The 16,384-nt window shown below is 42.6% G+C and overlaps 1 protein-coding gene across 5 annotated transcripts in view; it reads right to left on the bottom strand.

Moving 5' to 3' along the window:
* Positions 1-429: 429 nt before the first annotated feature.
* The window catches only part of LOC105678865 (homeotic protein spalt-major-like), a 145,266-nt gene continuing 129,311 nt past the window's right edge, over positions 430-16,384 (bottom strand). For 2 of the 5 annotated variants that reach the window (XM_012378564.2, XM_067348845.1), the window contains 7 exons: positions 12,337-15,738; positions 9,241-9,374; positions 8,094-8,381; positions 7,055-7,409; positions 6,329-6,477; positions 5,932-6,105; positions 430-5,499 (listed from right to left, as the gene is read on the bottom strand). In XM_012378564.2, the coding sequence (XP_012233987.2) occupies positions 5,092-5,499; positions 5,932-6,105; positions 6,329-6,477; positions 7,055-7,409; positions 8,094-8,381; positions 9,241-9,374; positions 12,337-15,738 (4,910 nt within the window). In that variant the 3' untranslated portion in view covers positions 430-5,091. The remainder of the gene's footprint in view (positions 5,500-5,931; positions 6,106-6,328; positions 6,478-7,054; positions 7,410-8,093; positions 8,382-9,240; positions 9,375-12,336; positions 15,739-16,384) is intronic. The other 3 variants (XM_067348844.1, XM_067348846.1, XM_067348847.1) reach the window with 2 other exon arrangements.

The following is a 16,384-nucleotide window of genomic DNA, read 5'->3' as shown; positions in this document are numbered from 1 at the left end:
AAAATTTTTAAATAATTTTCTAAGCAATTTGTTGTTATATTTTTTTATCAAAATAGAAATAATGAAATAAAACGCACTGTATCGGCATATATAAAACGTATAATTTATACTAAAATATATGTTTTAATTTCTTCAGATACAGCTGACAGCGTACTTGGCTAGGGTACAACGACCGGTGAGTGAATTAATTTTATTATATTTTATTGCATTTATATGCCAATGTATAATTGAACTAATGCAAAAATAATCTGCTGTCTTTTCACTCGTCAATATTAATTATACATTTACTATCGTAATTAAAAGCGAGATAAGTACGGAAAGGGCAAAAACTGAATGAGAAAAAAAAGAAAATCGGGGAAACAATTTTTGCGCATTATCTTATTGCTCCGTTATTGCTGCTACAGTTTTTAAAAAATTGAAAAAGCTGTATAAAGACATAATAATTTTTAATAGTTAAACGTTCTACACACATAACTACGCATGTACATGTATAAAAAAGAAATGAGTGCGATAAATAGTTTAAATTGCACTGTTTTGTCATCATAATAATGGTTTATTGTTGAAGTGATATAGTTATAATGATTCGTAACGTATTTAACTACAATGATAGGTCTTTTATCTAATACAATCGTGTTTATACATGGATTATACAATATTTACAATAACTTAAGATCGTATAGCAATACTTTTTTGGACAATTTCACAGGGCGTCATGCCAGGCCGATAGCTATCTGAATATTCCTGTCTGTGTCACGTAATATTTCATTCGCACGTGTAAAGTATTTATACGGCATACATACGAGACGTGCGCAACTCTTAAACGCATGTCGATCATTACATTACGAAAATTTTGGTAATACACTTAGGATGTACATCGACTGTTCGGTACGCTATTCACTTTGCTATACTTATCGACCATTTATTCGCCACACATTCACTATTTACAATACAACTTTACCCGCGATGCTCGTGAAAGATCGCCGTTCTTTGACACTTTCTCGAAAAAGGAAAAAGAAATATTACATTTTTTTATAGAAATATTTCTCCTTATATATCGACAATCATCGTGAAATTTATAAAGCGACAAATGCTTTCCCTCGAAAGATTCTTTCATCCTCGGATTGCAGACCATAGCGTCGAATAATTCTTCCTATTTATTTTTGTAAAATATACAAATTCATAAAGTCATCTACATGACACTGTAAAACAATTGTCGAGTGGCAATTCGATTGGTAATTAGCTAGATGAAGATTAGATCCATTTAGACAATTGTTGAAATGCTTGACAGCTCACACACGAACTTGAATTTTTCTTCAATATGAATGATTTGAAGTCCTCACTATTAAAATCACTCTTACACATCGAAGATGAATATTATCATATTATGAATATGATATATTTCTCATTTTTTTTCTCTAGTATGTTTTTTTTTTCGAACGTAAAAATATAATCTGATTTGATAAGTACAAAACGTCGATATGCTTCGATGCATTAAGTTCAATCGTTCTCTTTGTTTTTTGGTCGAGTCAAGCTACCTCGACGACTACGGAATTGTCCGATATATCTCTCGCGAATAAATGAACACACTGCGCGCTAATTGTAAGCAGCTATTAGCGATTTTGATTTTTGGCGGACGCGATATACCTAGAAGAAGCGGCAGATTGTAGATTTTCGTCTCCAGCGGCGTTTTTCCTCTCTTTATTTTTGTATTTTTTTTTTCCTTTCTTTTTTTTATGATGTCACGCAACGAGTGAGATACCGAATCGGTGTAGAGATCATCGGCGATTTCTTCCGGGATCTTCTCTAATTCTCTGTCACTAACGAAAAATCAGATAAAATTATTTCTACCGACAAAGTGCTTACTGGAAAGATGCGTATGTTTTAGTTAATTTAACGCGCGCGTGTCGCCGTGTAACATTTGATCCGAGAGTTACACGTATGTACACGGCTTTCGTCTTAGAAAGAAGAACATACATAGAAGCCGTTATACGAGTATTAATTTGAGTATATACATACATGTAGGATTGATTACACGTAAAACTCCATCTCGTATCAGCCATACTGGCTACGATATCATTTGACATACACGCAAACCTTTCATGAATTTTAGAGATGAGTATAAAATGTTAAGACGTACTGTTGCGGCTATGTTTACGGAGAAAGTTATTTGGAAATAAAACAATTATGATAATAAATAATCTTTTTTAACGAATAGAGAGGAGATTACACTATATAAACATTCTTCCGCGCGTATATAAATTCAGTCATTCATTTTTACATAATATAATGCTTTATCATTAAACATCAAGTCTTCAAAGTATGTTGTTTCTAAAATTTGTAACAAGTAAAATTTGTATGCAAGAGTTTCGATTGTTTCTGCAAATGCAGAGTTTCTTTTTTTAATTCCGTGTATTTGTTTAACGAGCCACATAACTCTTTCACAATTTTGAATATTTGATAATATACTGTTTCACGTGGAAAAAAATATTTGTCCGTTTACATGCAATTTATTAAACGTTACTTATGTAAACAGTTACATTCTTTATGGTCATGTCGGATACAATGGTAGATCTATACAGATCTATACAGACAGTAGGTACTCTGAATCGGAACTTTGCGGAAAATGATGAATAATAAATAAATCATAAATTAGTACATATTGTAAATGTATGATATACGTTTCATTGGCGATGCTTCGATTGTTCGATAATCGATTGATAATGTATAATCAATGAGGATGGTGAATAATAATTCATGCTTATATCAAGTTACTACTGGCTATTTGAAGTCGACGTTTGATGAAAGAGTTAAATATGCGCAATTATATAATAATGTAAAAAACAGTTCGTCACGTATACATCATATCTTTTAATATGTCGAATGTCGTAGTAATTGTATGATTATTTACTTACATAGACATGACGTATCTACTAAAAAATCACAGATAAAAGTTTAATAATTATATTTTTCTATAAATTATAACTAAAACATAATTAACGTTATAATATAATTATGTTCACATTTAAAAAAATATATTAAAACATAGCCAATGATAGTCTCTCTCATATTTATATAAATTAATAAATCTTTCTCTCAAATTATTGGCAAAATTGAAGGATAAAATTAAAAACAATTGACTTTTTAAAAGTTTTTGTAAATTTTAGAAAGCGTCTAACGCCGCGACCAATTGCGATTTCTTTCGTTCCTCACAAAGAAAAATGATTAACGTTATATTAATCGATGTAAATTACGGGCGATGTACGGTACAATTATTTACAACGACAACGCAAACATCGCCGATGACGTACATGAAGAATGGACGTCTAATTAGTAATAGAGAGTACTGAGTGTTGTTAATTAGTCACGGGTTTGAAGCGCTCGCAGACATTCGCAACACATCGCATGTTATACCTCCTGCATACGTCCATCCATGCGTGTAAACGATAATAGATTTATTATCATTATCATATAGTACTATGATACAAGATATAAGTACATTGGTTTAGTGATTGCAGGCTGCTCCTCTCATATCACAGCGAGGGGCGCTGCCGGGCCCGCTTCTTAAATTACACCTATGCCTTTATCGTTCTTGCATTTCTCATTTGCTTCCAATTTCTCCGCCGTTGACTCACGAACAAGCGACACATATCACACGTGTATATAACTCGCACAATTCACGCCCTGCACATCAATATCTTACGTAGATATATACATACATATATATATATATGTATATACATATATATATTTGATCATATATATACACATATATACATATATATACATATACATACATATATTTAAATCCCGTTTATTTATATATTTATAATATATATATATACTTTTTGTATGTATATTTATATATATAGATATATTTATATGTTATTATATGTACATTTAACGTGGCGCCTTAGACCTGGAGAGGTGACCACCACTGTCACGAATGGACGGTCGAAATGTCTCGGAGACACCCCGTTTAGGACGCGACGCCACGCGTTTTGTGGCTTCAATGCGCTACGCTCGCCTTCCGCACGCAAGCCGAGCTCAGTCTAGGCGCCGCGCCTAGCACAGAAATCCCCCGCGGAATCCCGATGTGAAAGATTCGACATTGCAAACACACATACGTTACGTGTATACATACATACATTTATTGCGAGGCTCGATCGCGCGCGTACATCACGCGCGAGACCAATGTTTGATCGGAGCGTCTCTTCGTTGGCCCGCATCAGACTTCGGACAGCAACGAAGTCTCGGCTTGAATAAACAATAAGGGCGGCGCGATCGAGCCCCGCGTATCGGGAGTTTCCGAATCGAGGTCGAAATTTTCTCGGTGTTCTAGCCTACTCGGAAGCCGTCGACGGATCGATCGAACTCGTCCACCGATCCCCGTTTACGCATTAAGACTAGCGCGATAATAGGAACATGGTATCTTCGTTTGCAGGCATTGAGACCACTGTGAGACGATCGGGAAAGGGATGAAGGCACGGGAAAAGGGAGGGGGGGCGGGGGCGGGAAGAAGGATAGAGAAATAGGGATATGTCACGCGTACGTGGAGAAATGCCAAGTAACTCGATCGCTAACGAGCTAATGCTAATCGTTCGATCATCACGACGATCGCTCCGATCGCGCACTCCCGATACGAGAGATTAGGCGATCGTCGCTGGTAACCGTTCAGCCCGAAGATTGTCCTTTCCCTTGAAATGCGCGGAAGCAGCACAGAAAAGAAATCGCGGCGTTAACATCTCCTCCAAACGCGGTTTGTCGTCGCGCGTCGCACGAACGAGAAAACTCCTGTTCTCACTTTTTAACAAGAGTATTTCCCGCGAATCGCTCGGATTGCTACGGAATCGACGGGAAATCCTCGTCAATCTGGACGGAGATACTGGGTGGAAACCGCACATGGTGCGCTGCATAGCCATGTATACTATTTCACCGGCCGCGTTTCTTCCTTGTGACGCTAAATTATTCAGTCTGAAGAACTCCCTTGCGAGTCGCGTATCAATGATCAGCCTCTTGCTCGGCGGAGGTCCAGCCGTCGTCAGCGAACAATCGTGCCCTTCGCAGCTAGGTGGTGAGATATGTATTCAAGCTTCACGCGGCTAATCCCTCTCCCCTCGCCGGCGGAGGGGGTAGCCGCGCGGTCGGCGGCGTGGCGTCGTTCTCGGTTCTGCTCGGTGTTTCCCGGTCGAAGTGATGCTGCAGCGCCTCGCTGGTCCAGGTGGGCACGCTGGCGGAGTTTTGGTTGCCGCTGTTCGACGACGGCGTGCCGGGTGAGTGCGAGGGCGACGGCGGCTGGAAGAGCATAGATCCCGACGGTATCGCGGACTTGCCGTCCACCAGAGGTCCGTTGCTAGTCGGCGCCATAGGTTGTTTGTCCAGGGGGAAACCCCCGCCGCCGGCCCCGTACACCGAGCCGAACAGGCTCGCCGCGTACTTGCCCGCGCCCAGGGAATGAGGCGGCAATCCATTGTTACTTTGAATCACCGAAATCTCGTTCAGCTGTAAGTTAACGCACGCCGTCTGGTTAGGTTTATTCGGGGGGGCAATTATTACCTACAAAAATAGACAACGATTGTTAATTTCGTGTGCGACACCGCGCTTTCGACGATACTTCGTTTAATTATGTCTTTCATTTTTTTTAATTAGATACAATTATTTGTATGCAAAGTGCGAGTAAAAACTTCTGCAATTTGTTGCAATATAAAGCTTGTATTGATTCAAGCGGAATATATATTGACGCTTGTGAAATTGTTATTAGTCCGCGTTGGAGATTAAAATTGCGAACATTGAAATCACTTGATCGATCGAATTTTAATCCCCAATTCGCAATGTCAGTCTCGAACGCACAATCTGATACGGGCTCCACGCCAATCGTCTTTGAATTATACTGGCGGAATAGTCTTTCTCGCTTCGAGCGATGTAGGTAATCACCTTCTGCTGGACGCCGTTAAGGAATGGCGCGGGAAGATACGGGTAAAAGAGGTCCGGTCGTCGTTGCAGAAACTCCGAGTCCTTGGGGGTGATTGGCAGGGGAGGTAGATCCAATGACATCCGTCGGCCGCGGCGCGATGTGCCGTTGGTGAACATATGAGTGCCCATGTGCACCTGCGATGAAAAGAGAAAACGAGAGAAACGATTAGAAGCGGCGTTAGGTTTCAATCTAGGGTGGGCGTTAATCTTTCATCGAGCTCCAGCGATTTGGACGTTTACGCATTTTTTTTTTTTTTTTTTTTGCGTTAGTAGAAGCGATAGCGGCTAGCTGGTGTTAGTGAAGACTTTCGGAAATGTTATAGAAAAGACGTCTGACAAGAGGAAAAATGTGTTATACCTTGAGATTGCCTTTGGTGGTGAACGCCTTCTGGCAGACGGTGCATCGGAACGGTTTGTCGCCAGTGTGGGTTCTCATATGGATCTGCAGCGCCGAGGACGAGGAGAAATTCTTATTGCAAATCTGGCACAAATGTTTGCTCGGCACGCCTGCAAATACACATAACGGTTTCGCTAAACTGCTCCTGACTTCGTCGTGAAAGTATACGAGAATCATGGTCGAAGTATCATTATTTGCGCGCGTAAACGCCTCGGTCTGAGGCGACGGATCATGAAAGTTATGCAAATGCTGCGATAAATAGACCCAGTAGCGCCTTTAAAGCCTCGATTCGCTAATAAAATAATACAGTTGCGCGCAGCGTCGGAAGTTTGACGCCACCACAGTGTACGAGAAACTCAGCTCGTCTTGTGAATGAAACAGCGAAAGAAACGTGCGCCGCCACCAATATGATTGAGCGTATGTACAGCATCGAAATATTGACGGAAGTAACGATAGACAGGAAATACAGGCAAGGCTAAGAAGCGTGCGCGAAAGCAGCAGCAATCGGATGCTCCAAAACTACGGTTTTAGTCAGCGGAAGGGGAACTAATTGCGATCAACAACTCGATTAGCAACAAGATCGGAACTGCGGAGCGAAGCTGGTAAATACGTGTGACGCTCGATGAAGAAGCAGATTAAGGTTTTCTTTTTTTTCTTTAGTCGAAAGCGAGTGAACGATATACTTACTGGGTGGTCTCTTCGGCGCCGGCAGATCTCCTTCCGGCGGTGACCTCTTGACCGGTATCGCGGACTCGATAGACGTCGGTGGCATCGGCGGGGGCGGCGGGGGAGGGGGCGGTGGGGGCGGTAGGCTCGAGTCGTCGGTGCACATCGGGCTCCTCGAAGTTTCGTGATCCTGAGGTCCTTGTTGCTGCTGCTGCGGCTGCTGTTGCGGCTGCTGCTGGGTCTGCGGCTGATGCTTGGCATCGCTGAACAGATGTGGCGGCATATCGCGAATCTTGTGAGTCAGCATATGCTGCTTCATATTGCCCTGCGCATCAAAACGTTCTTTTGTACTTAATCGAGTAAGTAACGGCGGTTCCTAGAAAAGAACAATTTTAATATTGAAAGCATGGTTATTTGTGAGTAGCATCTGTACATAAAGTATTGGGAATTTGCGAAAATATTATTGCCGTTAGATTGACCGCTATGGCAGGGTTTAAGCTTGGTATTTTTATTTTATATCGTCGAAGACTCGCGATGTTACATATCGTTATCAAATTTGTTTTATAATGATTTTAGGTCGTGTTAAATAAGATGGTGTTTTCTTTTTATTGAAATAATTCTCATTATATTCATCTGTTTTGTTTGCATTATCGTGGAAACATTTAATCCGATTAAAATTTTTCCGTCAATATAAGTAATCCATTGGCATAACAATTTTATTAAAAAGTATCATATATTTTTATTTAATTTGCTGTACGAATGTTTTGACAAAAAATTATTTTGCTGCATGAATATTTCGAGAAACCGTAAGTTGTACAATTTTGCAAAATGGGGATCCTGACAAAGTTATCACATATTTATATTTGCATAAGTAATTTATCTTGTTGTAATAATTATTTATCGAATTAATGAGCTATTTAGGTCGTTGGATTTGTAAGAAGGAAAGTCTCGACTTATTATTATGCAAAAAAAAAGGTAGTTGCAACTTTGGCAAGATGTTAACGTCTGCAAGAGATCGCGAGACAAACGCGTGTACGTTTGCTGTTTAGGAGGCTCTTACCAGGAAGACGTGGTCCGAGGGTAGAAGTCCGAGGGCGGGTGGCATCAGCGGGGGCAGGCGGACGGCAGGATAAACAGACGTCAGCCTTCGCCCCCCTCCTGTTCCTGTCCGCCCCCGGTTCTTCCGTTCCTCAGGCCGCCGCCGCCTGCGTTTTGGTTTTTCACTATTTCCGGCGGCCGGTCTCGCCGGGTACGAGCGATATTGGGAATTGGGTTGTGGGGGGATCGGATCCTTCGCGGCGAAGGATTGGTCCGCACAGGAGCATACTTGTTGACTGGTATCGTCACTCTGAAAGTATAGCAGATCAACGAGAAGAGTATAGAAGTGATGTGAGTAGGTATCGTGTCAGGCTTAGAAGAAGCTCCGTGCGAAGGATGCGATATTTTGAACATTTCATTGTCAATTGATTTTTTTAGCATTCGTTTGTATTTTCGTAACGTCGATATCGCGAAGCGATTGTTAGTGCCGAAGATAGTATTGATATCTGCATAATGTCTCTCTTTTAATGTTTAATACATTTCGTAACAAGTTTTGTAATATTATTATCTAATTTTTTTGAACATTTTACGTAGGACGTGACGAACATTTCACTCTGGTAGTTAAATGATTTTGTTTAAACGAGTTTGTTTTTATATATTAGGCTGATTTGTTTTTATACCTATATCAGCTGACCAAATATTTTTCTTGGTCTCAATCATTTTGTCAAAAAACACATAAATTAGCATCTGAAAGTATGATCGAAATTCTATCGTACGTAAAAATTCCATTGAGAATTTATTTTTCGTAGCAGAAGAAGAAATATTGGAGAATAATATTCGAGTTCCTAGCGGAAGAATTATTAAGTAATAATAAAAAGATGCAAATATTTTAACATTATTTTGCGAGGCCTTCTGATAGTTTTAAAGTTTGAAGCTTAATGTCGGTTAGTTCTGAGATAATCTGCTAGGAAGTTACTCAAAAAATAATCTTTGTGCGGCCGAAAGAAGTAAAATGATTATGATGTGACATAGAGCGATTTATTTTTTACACAAAGTATAAATTGTTGCGAGAAAAGGCAATATATAAGTGAGAGAAAGAGGGAAAGGTAGTAAAAAAAGAGAGTATCAGTGCGCAATATTTATTTCCGAAATAAAGTAGATTGAATTACCTTTGTGGAAAAACCTCGGTCGCATATGGTGCATTTGAAAGGTCGCTCCTTCGTGTGACTCCGGTAATGAATCTCCAACGCGGATTGGCACGCAAACGTCTTGTAGCAGAATTTACATGTGGTGTTTCCACGTACTGCAACAGATCGTATCTCTTTATAAATTCTATTCAATTTTTCTATCTGTAGTATATTCCGACATTTTTAATCTATTGCATTTGCATCTATATAAGTTCTATGCCGTGTAATTTTTTCACAATTTTAAATACATAGTACATGTGTTCATTTGTAGCTTAAAAATAATTTACAAAAACTTAATTAAAATAAAATGAAAAGGAATAGGAAAGGGAATACAAAAAAGGATAGAGGTAAATCGTGAGTAAAAGGGTAAATTGTATCACAAATATTTATTTCTTTACATACGTAATTTGACATAACATATATGACATTAATTACATGTCACAATACATGTATATATGATATATACAATGATTAATAAATTGCTAAGTTAAAATTCATAGTTTTAAAAGTGGCATGTTCCTTATAATTGCATTTCTTATTAGTTCATGTAATGTTTTAATAAGAGATATAAATTTTTAGAAAGTTTATACATTATATTTTCAGAAGAAAAATACTACATTATACTTACTACAGATAGGAAAAACAAACAAAATTTTATAAGCTCCTCTCCTTTGATAAACGAAGTAATGTACGTACACGCTGTACTGTTTTCTCTTGAATTTACAATAGATTCATTAACAATTTTCTCTTATGAAAACTTACGACACTATGAGCTTCTGTTCTAACATTTTTTGTTACTTTATTTAAAAAAAAAAAAAGACATAAAGATAAAGCGAATTTGATTGTTGTCCCTTCTGCGAACTGCCTCTTTTTCAACCATGTCAAAACACAACTTTCTCTGTGCTTACTGTAGTTTGTATAATTATTTGGAGAGCGTGTATTTTGACATTTATAGATAGAATTTTATCTTCAATTTTGCCAGAAATTATGAATCGTTCAAAATGAATTTTAAAATAAAAATAGGGACGAAAGAAAAATTATTTTTCTTATTTTAAGTGAGATTGCTCGATTCCAGCAATATAATTTTAGCGGGGTTAATATATAAAATTCTATCTTAAATTTGCGAATTATAGATTATATAAAGTAAGTTTAATATAAAAGTTATATATGCAACATAAGAATAAATAAATTTTTTTTTGAAACACGAAATAGATATGCGCGCACTGTTGGCTATTCCGTTAAACAAGGCAGACACAAATTTATTCCGAGAGATCAAAAGAATCGCTAGAGTCTTGTATCGGCATGAAATCCGCGTAAACATAAAATTTACGAAATCAAGTATCAAATAAAAGGTGAAACACGACAAATAATCGCTCGAGAGTAGCCCGTTCGACCAAACAATAGCGAACGTGACGAGTTTAAAAAATTCGTCTTATTAAACGAATCTCGCGAGAAGGCATTGATAATGCTTATTAGATCGTCCTGCGTTCTTTTAAGTAAAACCTTAAATCAATATTATTGCACTGAGTTCGTAAATTCTATTGTGATAAACATAAAATTAATGCGTTATTTGCGACAAAAAAATGCGATAATCAACGTTAAAATCTTTCTGCTAAATATATTGAAATTATACTATTATTAATCCTTATTCCTGAATTGCCAAGTAGAGACGGAAGGCAAATTACGTAGAAAGTACACACAATCTCAAATTTCTTAATTTTCATCGGGAAAAGATTGCTTTATCGAGAAGTAATATTTTAATAGCTGATAACAAACGTCATATTGCTTCTCCCTTGACTCTCAATTTCTTCGTTTCTCACGTTCCGTAGAAGGCTGGCGGCATTCTAAAAATTAATATACATACATAAGTAGTTATTTCCGAAGTTTATAAACAAAAGTAAAAAAAATCGATATCACCTGAATATTCCGCTTCCTCCGCGGTCTTCATTATCCAGCCGTATACAGCTTTTCAAACGCTCGATCATCGCAGTATATATTCGATAAATGTTTCGTACACGTAAAATGTAAGGGTGAAGGGTTCACTCCCTTCCGAGGGACAGAGAACCCAAATTTTCATCCTTGTGTGATTACACGACGTTTGAGACGAACGGGACAAAACATCGCGTCACAACGGAATGATATATTGTCTTTTTGATATCAATATCTGTTCACTAATATTAAGATTCTACTAACTACTAATATGAACTACGAACTACGAACCTCTAATAACTAATACGACTCATTTCAGTCGCCACATATCGACTTATTGGCCACTATCAATTCGCATCTTTCAGGTAACAAATGGATTCCGTGCTGAATGAAAGCTTCGTCTTTTGTGTCAGTCGTCGTGGTCAATTTTCCAGGAATTTTTCACAAGTTTTTTTTTTGTTTCGGATGGACAGTAATAGAGCCATTCTCCAGTTATAATTTGCCTTTCGCCGAATTACTGTATTAACGTAGATCGATCGATTTCCATCTGTTACACAAGATTACACGAGTCTTCGATTGTGCTAGGTTTGTCTAAATATAAAAAAAAAAAAAAAAAGAAATGAAATTATACCGCACTAATACATTATGATAAATCTTTCAAGTATCTTAAAAATATTCTACGTATAAGTGTATGAGTACAAGTGTGTGCGCATCCTCAAAAGAGATAGCGTAAATAAAAATAGAATACAGAAGAAGAAACTATTACAAAACTATTGAAAGTAGAGAAAAAGGCAGAGTGGGTACAGGCAAATAATGCAGGTGACAAAATGACACAAAATATAAAAGAGAGATAAACAGATAAAGAGAGAGAGAGAGTGAGAGAGAGAGATATCGAGAGATGATTATTAAAATAGAATCGACAAGACAAATAAAAGAAAGAATAATGGGAGAATGGGAGCGCTAGGTCCGGCTACACCACAAACGGGACGTCGATGTGAGTAAGGCGAATAAATCATACGGAGAGAGAAAAAGAGTGGCAGGTATATCTGGCAAGTTTGAGGAAGGGCTCAGCGATTGGCGGTAAAGGTGGTATAGCAAAGGAAAGGTGTAGCAGGAACCGCAGCTCGCCCTGATGCTGGCAGCGCCTACCTGCTGGCCCTCCGACAGCTAGGCCGAGCGGATTGTAGGTCGATGAAGCCGCTAGTACAGCCGAGGTGGTTAACGAGGCTAGTGGGCCGCTGGCAGGCCCGCTTCCCGGAGTGACGGCGCTCATCGAGGTGATGCAGTTTATACTCGACGAACCTATCGTACTGGTGGTAGGCGCGGACGAGACCGCTTGCAGCAGCCCGGCGAACATGCCGAATGGAACGTGCGGCGGATGGTGCGGCGCGGTCGTCTGCGGCGGCGGAGTCGGCGACGCCGACGCCACCGACGCCGGCGTGGACGACGCGCGGGGTGTCAGGTCGAGCGGCGCGCCGGAGGTCGGCGGACTGTTGCTCTTCTCGCTACCATTGTACCGGTGAAACGACGGCGACCTGGCCGCGTTGGCGACCGTGGTCGCAGCCGTGGTTGTGATGGTTCTCACTTGATTCTCGAGGGCCGCCAGCGATGTCGAGAACATCGCCGGCAGCGTCGTCGCATCCTTGTGCTCGAGGAGCTCCTCGCTCTCGTGATCCTGGTCATCGTCGACCTCGGCGCTACGCCTGTCGCGATTCATCTCGCATCTCTCGTCATCGTCCCTGCGATCTTGCTCCTCGTCCTCCTGATCGTCCAGCTCTTCGCTATGCTCTTCCATAAATCTCTGTCTCTGCTGCTGAGGCTCCTCCTTCATCTCGTCGTTCTCCTGCGATTGTTGCTCGATAGTCGGCTGCCTGGAGGGGGGGAATAAGGGGAAGCCCGCACTTGCCGCATGCATCGGCGCGAATCCTTGCGGGAGGAAAGACGCCAGTGGATGCGGGGGGTAACTGCCCGGGAACTCGTTCACTTCCGCCGCTTGAATCTGCTCCGGACTGAGATCGGTGGGTTCTCCGGTGTGCAGGCGTATGTGTTGCTGGAGCACAAGGGCGTTCGTGAACTTCTTGTGACACACGGGGCATTGGTGCAGCACCCTCAGCGGCGGTTTCGCCCTATGGACGCCCATGTGAGTCTTCAGATTGCCCTTCGTGGTGAAAGCGCGACCGCATATCTTACACTTGAACGGCCGCTCTCCCGTGTGCGTGCGATAATGCATGAGCAGCGCGCTCTTACAAGAGAGCACTCTGTGACAAACAATACATTGATTCGGATCGCTCAGCTTGTGTTCGATATTATCGACTAGTTGCTGCAGCTTCGACGTCTCGGAGGTTTTCGTTATCTCGATCAGACTCTCCCAGGAATTGTCGTTGCTGCCCGGTCGCGGGAGGAGGCTCGAGTAAATGGCCGGATCCTTCGCCGGATCGATCATTTCGCTCGTGGAAATGGTCGGAAGTGTCGGTCCGGCGGTCGAAACGGGAAGATGAGGTATTTGATGATGCGTCGGCCCGCCGGCAAACAGAATTCCCGCGAAGGACGTCTGAAGGCTGCCGCTACTCGCGCTACTACTAGCCGGAGACGCACCCGGATACGCGACGATCTGTTGCGGCAAGCGACCGATCGTGCCTCTGCCAGAGAGATTCTCCGGCTGTTCCTCCGTTTCTTCGTCGACTTCCATCTCTCCGTCGCCCTCCAAACGTCCGCTGATCTTGCTGTCCATGCTACAATCCTCGTACGTTTGCGGATGAGACGGCGGATTCACCGACAACTGCGGCGAGTTGAGATATCGTCTGGTCGTATCCTCGAAGTCCTCTCCGTCCTCTTCGACAGGCTCTTCCGTCTCTTCGGGTTCTCTCTTCGGCGTTATACTCTCAGCGTCCTCCTGGCTTGGCAATCGCGGCTGATACTGCTCCTGACCGGGCGATCTCTGTTCGAGTTTGATCTCCTCCTTCTGCTCAAGCTGCTGCTTCTGCTGTTGCTTCGGTTGCTGTTGTTGATTGTCGTGAAAGGAATGACGAGAGTTCGACATGGCGGCGGGGGAGTGGGGTGACGTCGACGGGGTGACGGTTACGGGTTTACTAAGGTTTTCCGGCACGTCCTGATCGTCTCGGTGATTAATAATCGGGGCTCGGTAAAGGGGCGGCATACCGGGCAGGGTGAGGCTCAGTGGCAAGGGCGGCTGAGGCGATAGGAAACTGTGCGTTGCCGCCGGATGAAACGAGGGGTGATGAGAAGGCGGCGGCGGCGGCGGCGGGGACGGCATTGGCCTTTGCCCGGAAGCGATTTGCTGCAAGAGGGGTGGGTGGTATTTGTCAAGATGTTCTGGAACGGGATTCGGATTCATCTTTACGTGCGGAAACTTGGCTGTATGCCTCTGGAAGTGGACCTTCAGGTTGCCCTTGGTGGTGAATCGGCTGCCGCAGACGTTGCACTTAAAGGGTCGCTCACCTGTGTGGGATCGTATGTGGATCTGTAGCGCCGAGTCACTGCCAAAGACCTTTCCGCAGAAACGGCAGCGATGCTTGAAGAACGGTTCCCCGCGGCCGCCGCTCGATTTCGAATCGTAAGGAGAGAGTCGCGAGCCCTTGCTGCCTCTGAACGCGAGCTCGTCGGCCAAATTGTTAGCCAGTAGACCTTGACTCGCGTTGTCCAGCACCTCCTGAGCGCGCTTTTGCAGCATCTCCAGAGTATTTGGCTCATGCAGCGGTGGCGGCTCTGGGTTTATGATCGACGAGGCGAAGGAGGAGCTTATCGAGCACAGCGGTGGCATTTGATGCGACAGCTGGATCTGATTGCTGGTGGTCGTTGCTGTCGTCGATGTGGCGACGGACGATGACAGGGGTAGATTCAACGGAGAGGCGCTGCTCGTCGAGGTTGGCCGTTCCTGAAGTAGATTCGGCGTGAGCGGCGCCGGTGATGTTTGTTGATGGTTACTCGGCGGTCGGGAAGTAGGAGGTGATGTGAGAGTCGATAGAGGTTTCGGATGAATGATGGGAGATGATGAGGCTTCCTTGCTGTCCACCGACTCCGTCGCCGATGCCTGAGCCACCGGTTGGCCGTGAGTGATAGACAATTGCTGCTGAAGGTGATTGATCAACTGCAATTGGAACACTTGTTGATTCTGCAGAGTGCACAGCGTGCTTTGCAAAAGAGCCAGATCTTGCAAGGCTGCTTCGCTATCGGCCCCGCCGGCCAGCGCTGTAGCAGCGAATTGGGCAACCGCTACCTTTGTATTCTGAAGTGCTTCCAAAGTGACATGACTAGTTCCCGCGGGCGGAAATATGGCGGGGGGCGGAAAGTCATTGTTGTTCTCCGCGTCTTGTTGGTGACGGATCTGCTTGCGCGAGCCTTCCTCGTCGTCGTCCTGTTCGTCTTGCTCGTCGACACCTTCTTCTTCGTCCTCTTCCAGAGGATCGTCGGCGTCCTTATCGTCCGCGTCGCTCTGATGCGACCTCGTCGCAGTGAGATCCACAGCTTCCTCGCCAACCCCTCCTCCACCGCCGCACTCCTCGCCGTCTGAAGTGAAGTCATTTTCTCGTCCTGCAACAAAAACACAAAACATTAATAATTGACGAGAGTCAATTTCTACGTTAGACAGTTCTTTTTCTACACTGATACACTCATATCGATTCGTAGAGATTGTCGGCGACAATGTTTTACTTTTACAAACGAGGCGCGATAAATTATACCTCGCAGCAAGCTTGACATATATTTCATATTACTCGCGAATACGTGCACGCCGATAGCTGTACGCGCAACATTAAAACGAGGGCAGATACATCAGCACCTGTGCTTTTAAAGTCTCGCTCGGCGATTAACATGAGCGTCAAGGTTAACGTGAAAGATAACTTGACATCCCATATGCATATTACACTCAGGATGTGCGACGAAAGCGGAATTCTTAATGATGGTGATATAAGTGGCGAGTTTCCGGTTCTTTATATTAGAATTCTGCATTTTTCCAAGATCAGTTAATTTAAGAGCGCCTGGCAGTCATGTGTTACCGATAGCTCGTTGCGCCGACGTTTTTGCTCATTCAAGATTCCTCACGTCGACGTTTTTGCTTCATAAATGTAATGTATAATTTTTTTTATCTACGCGCGTCGTTAGACGATTATTGCGTCAGGAAACGCGAGGAAGTGTGTCGCGTTAAATTTTAATGCCCACAGGCGAGGTCTCCGATTTG

Source organism: Linepithema humile, chromosome 2 (assembly GCF_040581485.1).
Source record: "Linepithema humile isolate Giens D197 chromosome 2, Lhum_UNIL_v1.0, whole genome shotgun sequence".
Taxonomy (NCBI): Eukaryota; Metazoa; Arthropoda; class Insecta; order Hymenoptera; family Formicidae; genus Linepithema; species Linepithema humile.
Note: the sequence above shows the minus strand (reverse complement) of the source record. Positions and strands in the feature narration are given on the sequence as shown.